Source organism: Stegodyphus dumicola, chromosome 3 (genome assembly GCF_044657685.1).
Source record: "Stegodyphus dumicola isolate Sdum_Otavi_A_Nest chromosome 3, ASM4465768v1".
NCBI classification, from domain to species: Eukaryota; Metazoa; Arthropoda; class Arachnida; order Araneae; family Eresidae; genus Stegodyphus; species Stegodyphus dumicola.
The window spans coordinates 120436507-120449024 of record NC_140770.1 but is presented as its reverse complement, the minus strand read 5'-3'; the positions used below and the strand labels follow the sequence as shown (position 1 = coordinate 120449024).

At 32.5% G+C, this 12518-nt stretch overlaps 1 protein-coding gene across 3 annotated transcripts in view; it reads right to left on the bottom strand.

Moving 5' to 3' along the window:
* Positions 1-12518, bottom strand: part of Orc1 (origin recognition complex subunit 1) — a 156213-nt gene that overhangs the window by 36632 nt on the left and 107063 nt on the right. For all 3 annotated transcript variants that reach the window (XR_015040249.1, XM_085813248.1, XM_085813249.1), the window contains one exon: positions 2719-2820. Coding sequence is in view for 2 of the 3 variants with exons in the window: in XM_085813248.1 (XP_085669374.1) it covers positions 2719-2820 (102 nt within the window). In the remaining variant the exon portion in view is untranslated. The remainder of the gene's footprint in view (positions 1-2718; positions 2821-12518) is intronic.

The window sequence follows — 12518 nt, the reverse complement described above, 5'->3', positions numbered from 1 at the left end:
TAAATCTGTATGTACTATTTTTAAAATTATAAACAATTTTAAAGTTGTTTAAGCACTGCTAAGCCTAATAATTTTTTTGATGGCGGCCATTGCTTGTTTACATTTGAAACAGAGTAGTGGATTTGTTGCTAATCTAGAGAAACGTAGCTTCGCAACAACAAAGATAAGAAATTCATTTATTATTGCGAATTGAATCATGTTTAATCCTTTCTGGAATTTTTTTGAAGAAATAAGTGATTCAGATTTACTTCGTAATTTTTAGTACAGATATTTTGAGATTTTATATATTTTTGTCTTGTCAAGAAGTTAGAACTGAATTAATTGCATGAGAAATACTGAATCGTTTGTGAAAAACTGTTTCTTTTTAGTTTTGTTTGCTTAATTTCTTTTATACATCGTTCTAGCTTTATTATAGTATTTGAATAGAACATGTGGCAACAATTAGATAATTTTTTAAATGATATAAATTTTGTTCTGAGTTATAATATGAACGAAATATAATACTGTTTAGTGAACCTAGCGCCAATACTGTTTAGTGAACCTAGTGTCGCTATGGTAAGCAAATAGAATGGATTTTAAAGAATGCATTTATTCTATTGTGGTTTATGCGCTGTCGGCGAAGTAGATTTAATTCAATCCAATAAGTTTAAACGAAATGCAAGAAAAAAATTCGCATAATTTAATATTCCATACAAGGAAGTCATGTGGTGTACACATCAGATTTTTTCTTTTTGTGAAAAAGACCAATTTTATTTATTTTATGTAACATCAAACTATTTGCACATACATCCCTCAATTAGTCATTCCAATTTTACTGTCATATTATAGCTGATTTCTAACTGAAGTTGGCAAAATTCAATCGGCGTCAATTCTTGACACCGCAGATAGATAAAAAGAACGATATATAGGAAAGAAAAGAAAACTGAATCGTCATTGAAGAAACATGCAAGCCTTCAAACCATAATTTGTTTTTCACTCCTTTTTTTTTCACAACAAGGATGTACGTAACAATGCCATATAGGAGCTTTGTTCGAGTCAAAAGTTAACTTCATCGAATAATTTTGAGAACTAAGTCAATTGCTATGAATTATTCCTTTTTTTCTGAAGGAACCTTATGCAGCCTCTTTGTCATTAGGTAATTGTCAAAACTATCATTAGGTAATTGCCATCGTACTAAAAAAATGACAAAATTTGGCAGTAAAAAAAAAAAAAAAAAAAAAAAAAAGCAAGATGATATTTTAAACGAAAACTAGAAATCTCGAGCCTTGATATTTCAAACATTAAATTCTTGAGGCATGATATTTGGCTGGTTGCTGTAGCATTGTTTTCTTCTCATATTTTCCTTCATTTTTCAACTGACGCTGCTGTAATGGAATAGTACCAAATATTTACAGACTAAAAAAAATAAATGAAGATGTAAAACAGCTTATATGAAAAAGGATTTTTGAGCCATAAAACACTTAAAAATAAAGTTTTGGTTTGATTTGGTTTATGTGATTATGGAAAAACCTTGAGAAATATCTGCCTAAAGGAAGGGATGCCTTTGTGGATGATTTTATAAGAGAAACTGGCTAACATAAATGATACATATGGGAAAAACCACATAAACACACATGCAGCCAGCCCGTTCGCGGGATTCGAACGTCAGACCGAACTCCCAGTATTCATCGACTTTATCGCTCGGCTGTTGGTGGGCCCTTAAAAATAAAGGACATATTACCCTATTTCAATATATTGCTTATAAAAATTCAGTTTAAAATGCCTTTCCAGCTGTATTTAATAATTAAATATTGATACATTAAAAATGTACAACTTACTTTGTCTTTCCAAGTATGAAGAACATATCATAATCACAAGCAAATGGTAAGCCTAAATGACTGATTTTTTTAAAAATTTTTACTGCAAAATGACAATTAAAACATTCATTAAAAAGAAAAAAAAAAAAAAAAAGGTTTAAAAGCTTTTGTTTTCTATAAGAATGAGGGGAGCTGAACAAAATAAAACATTTTGAGAGGGAGAAGGATTCATTACTTATTTCTACAATACAAAATGTATAAAAAGGGGACAAACATTTTTAATTTTAATGCATTTGTCTCTGAATTCAACCATGATTTCTGCTACCATTTGTTTCTTTTCAATAAAATTTTAAATGTGGATTAATGTAAAAGTAAGTTCAGAACAAATAAATATTTTGTCATTTAACAAACAAAATTCACATTATCTTGCATAATACACAACACAGTCACAGTATCTGCTGTGTTGCATATTGCGTGCATACATTCCTAGTTTTCCAGGCAGTGTGGCAACCCTGTTAAATCACGTAGAAGAAATAATAAATATTTATATTTTTCAAAATGATTTACCTCCCCCCCAAAAAAAATTATACAACAAAGGGACATCCAAATTTTATTAGTAAAGATCACATGCTGTCATTATTATTAAGCAAAACCTGATAAGCAAATAAATTTGTGCATAATTAAAACATAAATAAATTTATTTACTAATCAAATATGTTTGCAGAATTATTACATGCAGTTTTTGTTTTTTGTTATTCAGAATCATGCATACATGCAATTTTAGTTAGATAACTTCGCATCAGCAAAGTCCTGAATATGGCAGATTATCAGACTTTTCCTTAATTATACATCACTCATTTCAGTATTCTGAAAGTTTTTATGCATTGTTATGTTAAAAGAAAAAAAAAAAAACTATACTAACCCGCCAGTTTGTGCACACAAACATCCTTTCACGAAACTGTAAATATCAGAATATTCTTCTTCCCGACAAGGAAGTGATTTCGGCACAGCTGAAACATGCAGTCTGCAATTGGCATAAGAATTGCAATATTTAGAAATATAAATTGGTTACAAGTATTACGGCCCAGAATAAATGAAAGCACTTGTTTGATACTGAAGTTAAAACTGAAAATTAAACACAATTTCATAAATCAATTTTCAAGCCACAAGAAGTATATTTGAATGAAATAATTCACAGAAGTCTTTACATACGCACAATCTGATAGTAAACACTTTAGAAAATAATATACGAGGGTTGGGGCAAAAGTCATGGCAACTATTTTTTTTCTTGTAGATATGTGAACGTATATGTGTCGTGTGGAAGTTCTGCAGGCATAGTGTGTATGCAGAACAACAGATGGCTCTGTGGCAGCGAGGGCTCTGAAATCAGTCAGTTGGTGAGTGTCGTGCGAGATGGAAATAACCCGTGTTGAGAAGCGCGTTTACATCAAAATAACCGTTCTCCGAGGAAGAAATGCGATGGAATGTCACAGTGAATTAGTAGAACCCTTGGGAATAATGTTCTACTATATCGTACAGTAGCATGGTGGGTAGGAAAGTTTCAGCAAGGACGTGTGTGTCAACCAATTATGAGAAACGTTTGGGACGACCGGTGAGTGTGCGGACCAACTTGGCATGTGCCACCATAGAGCACCTCATAGATGAAGACAGACGATGGACATTACTGGAGTTAGAGAGGGCAGGTGGCATCGAGAAACGCACCGTCCACAGGATATGGCGTAATGAGCTAATGTCAGAATCCTTCCCCAGTCAAATGGATGATGATCGTCACATATGGCATCAGGGGTGTCATTGTTTGCCACTTTGTTCCTCATGGCAGAACAGTGACCACACAGTAGTACTACATGGACTTCCTGGTGCAACAGGTATGACGTGGCATTCGGGATAAACGTCCAGATCTTGTAGACAGTGCAGTAATTCTGCACGACTATGCAAGACCACATAAAGCAGAGTGTGTACGGCAGCTACTCCGACGTTGGGGATGGGAAGAATTGGAGCACCAACTGTGCTGTCCTGACCTTTCGCCCTGTGACTTTGATCTCATTTCCAAGATTAAGGAACCAATACGTGGTAGGCGATTTGCAACACAAGAGGCCATTGCTAATGCTGTGTGCCAACAGATGACCCGTTTCACACATGGTGCGGCAAATACTGAGGCTGATGGTATTCAGCGCCTCCCACATCGTTGGCAGCGTGTGGTGACAGCAGAGGACTACATTGAGTGTCTTTAGGCCCAGGTTTGTCATGTCAACTTTATGTGTATTGTGTTATTCTTTTGCACGGTGAAGACTATATTGCCCTGTATACTACAGTAATAAATTTGGGTGTTACTATATTTCAGTGCTATTCGTTGTCCACTCATGCAGTTAAGACCTTGTCTTTCCATCTGTATATGTCATATTTTTCAACCAGACTGGTATCTTCAAGAAAAAAAAAAAAAAGTTGCCATGACTTTTGCTCCAACCTACGTATTTGTATACATATCAAAAAGTAAGAAACACTTAATAAAACAGTACTTTTATGAGAGGAATATTTTTTTTTATTTATTTACAAATGAGCTATTTAGATCACAAGGAATTATTTGGATTCTTAGATGAATATACTTTAATATTTCAATTAAATACATTAAGTGAATCTTGATTAAAAATGTTTATATGTCTTTAAACCAAGTACATCCACTAGGAAACAATATGTGTGTCATGGCCAACGACTGTGGGTTCTTTTCATCTTTTATTTGTTATCAAGCATCAAATAAACTTGTACTTTTTAAATATTTTTATTCACAATATTACAACACAACAACTATATCTTTCATATATGTCACAAATCTGTTCTTAAGATTTTCTTTTATTTTTAAACCCATTCAGCACGTTCTGCATGATCTAATTTTAAATATAACACAATAATCATTCAGCATGATCTGTTTTGCTGTTTCTCTCTTCATTTCGCTGGTATTGGCATCCTTGTTCTCAATAGAGGGCATCCATGCCTCACATCTCCTCATTCAAGTGGGTGCCCAAACAATGTGATTAAAAAAATACTTTACTTGAAATTTGATTAAATGAACAATATCTTTCAAAGAAAAAAAAAACATTAATCATATATGAATACAAATATAGGTACTTAAAACAAGATTTTGATACTGGATATTATGAAGGTAAACTGCTTATAGGAAATTTTTCAATTCTTCATGTTCATAAAAGTTCAAATGTCTTCCCAGTGAGTAGCTGGTAGTCGACTTATAGCATCAACATTTAAGAATTTTCTTATCACTTTCTTCTTCAGGTGTTATACCAATATACTCTTTGATGACTTATCACAAGGAATAACACAAAGTACCATTTTATAATTTTCTTAACTGTCCTCAGAGGAGCTTTATCTTGAACTGTTATAACAATGACTGTTTCTCTAATTGGTTCACGGGCAATACAACTCAATCAATGTCTTTTTTCAATAATTTTTCTGGTTTAACTGGTTTTATAAAAACTTCTTTAGCAGATTCTTTTTCAACTGGATTTTTATTTTTCACAAATTATTTAGCACTGTTCTCATCAACATTATCAGCAGCAGAGTCTTGTTTGTCACCTTCTGATGAACTTTCCTCTTCTTCACTTTTATCTGATACAATTTTGTTCATCTACTTCCTTGGTGCAGATTCCTGACAAGTAGATTTATCTTCTCACTTTCTACTACTTCACTTATCTTCTTCACTACTACAGGGCTTTTATTAATTTTTCATTAATCTTCCGATTTTTGACTACTTTTACTTTAGATTCAGAATCAAAGACAACCCATTTACGAACTTTTGACTTTTTCTTTGGCTTTGTTTCCATGAATTATGCTTCACTCTCTCCAGAAGATGCTGCTTTCCTTTGCTTTGGGTTGCTCTTTTTTTTTTTTTTTTTTTTTCCCCTGTGAAGGGAAGGGAGGTTCTTGACATTCTTCATCTCCCTCATCTAAGAACAAATTCTCTATAACTAATATTCTTTTCTGCAGTTCATCAAGGAACAGGTCTGTATATATCACTTCCTTCCTCATACGATTTCACAGACCATGAAATATTATGTTAGCTCAGAATTAATGATATTTTATCAGTATGACAGTGGCAAATTGTGTATCTTCATTTGACAGTTGGCACAAATATTGGTTCACTGCTACAGATGCCATCATCAACTTACACAGTTCGTTGGCATCTGCTGTGTTGCGTACTGCATGCATACATTTCTCTGCACAGCAATTCTTGTGCCTCAGAACCATCAACATCCGTGTCTACAATGGGTTCATCAACACAGCCACTGGCATGCTGATTGGCAACAGACTGTCTTTTCTGATGAATGCTGCTTCAATCTGGAGTACGATAATAACTGAATACACATTAGAAGCTATATGGATGAATGCCAACTTTAATATTGCATTATCCAGCATTATCCAGAATGACTGCCAAGTATGATAGCCTGAGATATCATTGAAATTGACTCTCAATCTCTCTGCTAAGAACTCAAAGTACTGTCATCAGCAACTACTAATGTCAGGGAAATTATGGAGCTGAAAGTCAAATCATTCACTGAACACATTCCTGGGGCCATGTTTCAACAGAATAGTTCTTTTATGGTGGAATGGAATTCTTTTATGTTGTTGCAATTTTTACAGGAAGGAATACATGCTTTTTTAAACATTAAGTTGCATAAGGAAAAAATACAAACTTAACATTACAGCCAATGACTTTGGACTTTTTTATCTTAATATGTACATAATTATCATTAAAAATGAAGTAACCATACATCTTTCCTGTTCCCTTGCCTCATATTATATAAGAAACACAAATGCTGCTTCTACAAGCAGGAGTTCCTGAAAATCCCTTTAATTCTAGTATCCCCTAAAGTTCTGGTGAAAGCAAAAAGCATATTTATGGAACAAAAACTGTGACTAATATTTTTAACGTTAGTGTTAAAAAAGAGATAAATTAAATCGGTCACTTTTATGGTGATAATCTACTTGTTGAATGTGTACTTTTGAAGTATATTATTTTTAAAGTAAAAATGCAGAATTTTTTAAAAGTTTGTTTGTATATAAGTTTACAAACTCTGTTTCATTAGTCACTTTTGACTTCCCTGTATTAAGTAAAAAACGTATTGTAAATGTAAAAAATTTCAGGTTTCAGATTTCAAAGGAAATATCCATTTTGACCATTCCTGAATACCTTTTGATTACTTTTTTTGCATGACACCTATACATACGGACAGAATATAGAATTCTTTATTCCAAAATGGATTTTTTTCCTGACATCCGTATGTATGTATCTTGCATACTCAAATAGGATTAGCCATAGAACACTCAATTTTTTTTATGAGACTGCTATAACATCTAGTTGTGCACTTCCCTTTTCTATTGCAATAGGCAGCACCAAAAGTATATGTATATATCCCCCACCCTCTTACTTGGCTTAAAACTTATTACTCAGCCTTTATTTTCACAATCATTGGTTGTAGTCATATACTTCCAGAAACAGAATATACAGAAATATTTTAAATGACGAAAATTTTCACGTTTTGACAATTTCAATTTAAAAAAAAAATGAATTTTGGACAAAGAAGGAAATTTAACTCTTAAGATGGTCTCCAGGTTCCTATATTTTTACCTGGGAAAGCTTTATACTTGCTATGAAAAAAGAAAAATACAAGTTTAACTCTTATGTGACAAAAATTAACCAGAATAATTAATTTCAAAATTTGCAAGATTTGATGCCATTTCTAACATGCCTTGAGAGACTAGTTAATTAAGTTAGAATAATTCGAGGAAATAAGTTTAAAATTAAGTAGAGTAAAAAAATGTATATAATTTAATAGATGCACAAGGAAGTCATGTGGTCTTCACATCAGTCTTTTTAATTATTATTATTATTAAATAAACATTGCCTTTTGGCTGCTCCTATTGAATTAATTACACTTAAGCAAGTAAAAGAAGTGTGTACTGCAGTGGCAAACGGTTCCTTCTTGCATATGTTTCAGAAGATAGAGATATCAAAACAAACATTTTATTAAGGAGTTGCCTAGGAAAGAAATAAGGCATTAATGTATGATTAGAAAATAAATGACAAAGGTCCATTAAAAAAAGGATTTTATTTTTTTCGAAGTAAAAAACTAGTAAAACTAAAAAAGTAAACTGGTAAAGCATAAGAGGTGGTTTGAAACATGTATTAAATTCTTCAAAAAAAGGACCTTATTTCTTTCCAAGTAAATTAGTAAAGCATCACAGATGGTTTGAAACATGTAGCTGACGAGACACTTAACTGACAACAGTTAGCCAACAGGACATTTTGCCGACACAGACAGTTAGCCAACAGAACATTAAGCTAACAATGAGACTCGCTCTTCCCAATGCTTTCAGAAATCTAATACAGTCAAAGACCGAAAATCCGCCGACCTGAAATCCGCATTGCCTCTCAAAATATAAACATTCAGTTTATAGGTCCCGGAAACCGCAGCATTGAGTACGAAATATCGAAGAAAAAATACTTACCGAATAATGACGTCATAATTACCGAATAATAATGAGTCATAAGGAAAATACCAAATTATTGATATCATGATAAAAGTATTTCCCCCCCCCCCTCTAATCTGCATTGAGGTAAAAAGCAGACGATTCACTCAATTCTTCTTTCAAGTTCACAATTCACGTTGTTGTATTTTTTTAGCTTTGTTATTTTACGAGATTATTTGGTGCTGCCTTCTTTTTTATCCGAATATTTTTTGGATAAATTAAGAATATTTTAAATTTCAGCTCTTTTTTAATACAATTACAGATAAGAAATGCACTCATGATTTTACTGCTTGCAATTTTGAAAAACGTAAACACGTATTGATGGTAATGTAAAAAGTGGAAATTCTGCAAAAGATGGAAGCAGGTGCTACTCTCGGTTCATTGCAGAATCGTATGGAATTGCGACACGATTGTGTATAATATACAGAAAAATAAAGAAAAGCTGTTGAAATTTTACAGCAACAGTGATTCGAACACTGGAATCCGAAACCAGAAATCTTTGCACGAGGCAAAATCGGCAAACCTCGATGCTGTGTACATATAATAATACAATTAATAATATAATCAATTTATATATGTAATAATAATTTAATTAAATGTATCTAATATGCCTTACTTATTTTACACTTTTAGTCTGAATATTATCAGGCATGAAAGAGCAAGTTGGCAAAAAAAAGCTGAACAATGCGCAGACACAAAATTACATAAAAACTAATTGCACCCGCATGACCTCAAAAAAAAAAAAAAAAAAAAAAAAAAAACACATTTTAATAAAATATCAACCTTTTAACATAAAAAAATATTAAACATATACATATAATTAAACTAAAATAATACTTGTTGTGGAAAAATCCCCCAAATGATTTATGTATCGCCGTTAGAGGGCGCTTCGCTTCTGAAAAGGAATGTTAGTTTTTAGTTTGCGACGTAGTTAGTTAGCAGTGAACCTTCGATGCAACGAAAGTTGCTTTGTAAATAAAATGATTATTTTTGTAGATTGTTGAAATATTTCACTTCATTTAGAATTAGAACCACCTTTCGCAATATGGCGCATCGGTGCCGAGAACCTTTGGCCAATATAGAAGTTTGTGTTTTTTAATTTTGGATATCATTTTATGCGAAGACAGCCAAGGTAAGCCTGTATTTTCTATTTTTATATAATATGGAAGATCTTATTGCTAAACTGAAATCGAAACGAAAGGTATTGAGGACCGGAGTGTCCAAGATATTAAAGAAAATTGAAACCGAACTGAATAAAGATGATAGTAGCATAAATGTAAATGTATTGGAAGAAATTTTAGACCAGTTAAACGAAAAATCAAAATCCTTGAGCAATTTAGACGCTGAAATAGAACGAGAATTAAAAGTCGGAGAAGACGAATTTGAACTTGAAATCTCATCCGCTTTGGAATATGAAGAGAAAATTCAAGTGTGGCAGTTTAGAGGAAAGAAAAAGTTGAAAGAGTTGAATAAGTTGGAAAATTCGGACAATGCAAATAGAGACATTTCTAATGAAACCGTTACAGAATCCCAAAACGAAAGTCACAAATTCACTCGTCTTCCAAAATTAACGATCTCTAAATTTTATGGTGATTCTTCGGATTGGTTAGAATTCATAGGTCAGTTCGAAAATGTGATTGATAAAAATCCGAATTTATCAAAAATAGAAAAATTAATTTACTTAAAAAGCTTTCTTGGTGGCTCAGCCGCCAAAGCTATTTCTGGTTTCGCTCTCATCGAAAATAATTACGAAGCTGCTCTTGAACTGTTACGTTCCAGATTTGGTCAAAAGAACATCTTAATTAATTCGCATTTAGGACAACTCTTAAGTACTTCACCTGTTAGAAATCCTAATGCTATAAACGGATTAAGAAAACTTTTAGATCACGCCGAAGTACAGATAAGAAATCTTGAAGCATTAAAAATAGACTCTGATACCTATGGAAATCTGTTATCGCCTTTAATTTTGAAATTACTTCCTAATGAATTCGTTCTTGATTATAGCCGAAAAATTAAAGACAAAAATTGGGATTTAAAAGGTTTGTTAGCCTTTTTGAGGAACGAAGTATTCAGTAGAGAACGCGCGGCTTCTGTTAATTATAATTCTAGAGAAAAATATTCGCGATTGGAAAAGCATTTGCCCTTCAAACATAAACATTCTCCAGCCATAACGAGCAAGCCGTCTACAGTTGAGTTATTAGCGGCGTCATCCGAATCGCAGTGTCTGTTCTGCGGGAACACAAATCATAAATCTGCGGATTGCGAAGTTTTAAGTGTAGAAAACAAAAAGGAGATATTAAAAAGTGAATCGCGGTGTTTTTTATGTTTAGGTCGGTATCACCGGATCCAAAATTGTAAACAAAAAATAAACTGTGCCTTCTGCTTTAATAAACACTCGAAAGCCATTTGTTATTCATTCCATCAGAAAAAAGATAATGAAAAACCTAAAAAGAAAACGTCGGATTCGAGCGTTATTTCCGCTGTTTCGTCATATAATTCCGATGAAAATAGATCTAATAAAATATTATTACAAACGGCTTCTGCATTGATTCGAAATAATGATAAATCTGAAAATGTCAGAATTCTTTTTGATAATGGCTCAATGAGATCTTTCATAACCAAAGATGTATCTACTAAAATGGAGCTTCCGATTGTTAGAAAAGAATCACTTTCTGTTTATTCCTTTGGTGATAAAACTGCGTTAGAAAAAAACCTTTAATGTTGTTAGAGCAAAACTAGAAAATGTAAACGATCCTAGTCTTAATATATATATTGAGCTTCTTGAAACCGAAAATATATCCAATACTGTTATCTCTCCTCCAGATTTGAACTTTGCTAAGAAAATAAAATTTTACAAAATTTACAATTAGCAGATTGTTGTAGGAAAAGTGACAAAATTGATATTCTCATAGGGGTAGATTTCTACTATTCTATAATTACTGGTAAAATTAAAAGAATTTCAAGAAATGTAGTAGCCACAGAATCTTTATTTGGGTGGTGTTTGCAGGGTAAAGTTAATAATGATCATAGTCAATTATTAACTATGAAAGTAATTGTAAATGAAAACTTGATATCAGATCAGTTACAACAGTTTTGGAAGCTAGAAAACTTGGGTTTGGAAAGTGATACTCAAAACGACAAAACTGTTGATTTAGAAATTATGAAATCTTTCGAATCTGATATCAGGTATAAGAACTGCAGATACCAAGTAAAATTACCTTGGAAACCGAATTCAAAACATTTAATGGAAGATAATAGGGATATAGCACTTGAAAGATTTAAGAAATTGAGTAACAAATTTAAAATTGATAACTCTTTGTTTGTTCAATACACAGAGGTTTTAAAGGATTACGAGTTAAAACATATTATTGAACCAGTTCAAGAAGACAATCAAAATGATAAAACCCTATTTTATTTACCTCATAGAGCAGTCATCAGAAATGATAGAGCAACAAGCAAACTAAGAATAGTTTATGATGCTTCAGCCCATAAACCAAAAACACTCTCTCTAAATGACTGTTTATATACTGGTTCGAACCTATATCCTGATATTTTTTATTTATTGATAAAATTTAGACAAAATTCGATAGCCTTTACAGCGGACATTACACAAGCATTCTTACAGATAGAGTTAAATGAAGAAGACAGGGACGTTACACGATTCTTTTGGAAAGATGATCCTAATGATAACAATAAAAGTTTGAAAACCTTTAGATTTACAAGAGTTTTGTTTGGAGTAAAATCTAGTCCCTTTCTTCTAGCTGCTACTATTAAGCATCACCTTCAAAAATATTCAGAAATATATCCTGAAACAGTAGAACTCTTAAACAACTACCTGTATGTTGATGACATTATTGGTGGTCACCAAAATTTAGAACAAGCCCTGAAAACAAGTTTAGAAATTGTGAACATTTTTAATGAAGCTAGCATGTCACTATATAAGTGGCATACTAATTCCAAAGAACTCAAAGATATTTGGCCTCGCAAAGAATTTTCGATGCAAGAATCTCCTGAAGTTGTCCCAATTAAAGTGTTAGGAATTAACTGGGATACGGATAATGATAATTTTTATTTTGACACTCAGCACTTGACAAATTTCATTTCCTCGTCAATCAACTCAAAACGTTTTCTATTGCAAACCGCAGGCCATATTTTTGATCC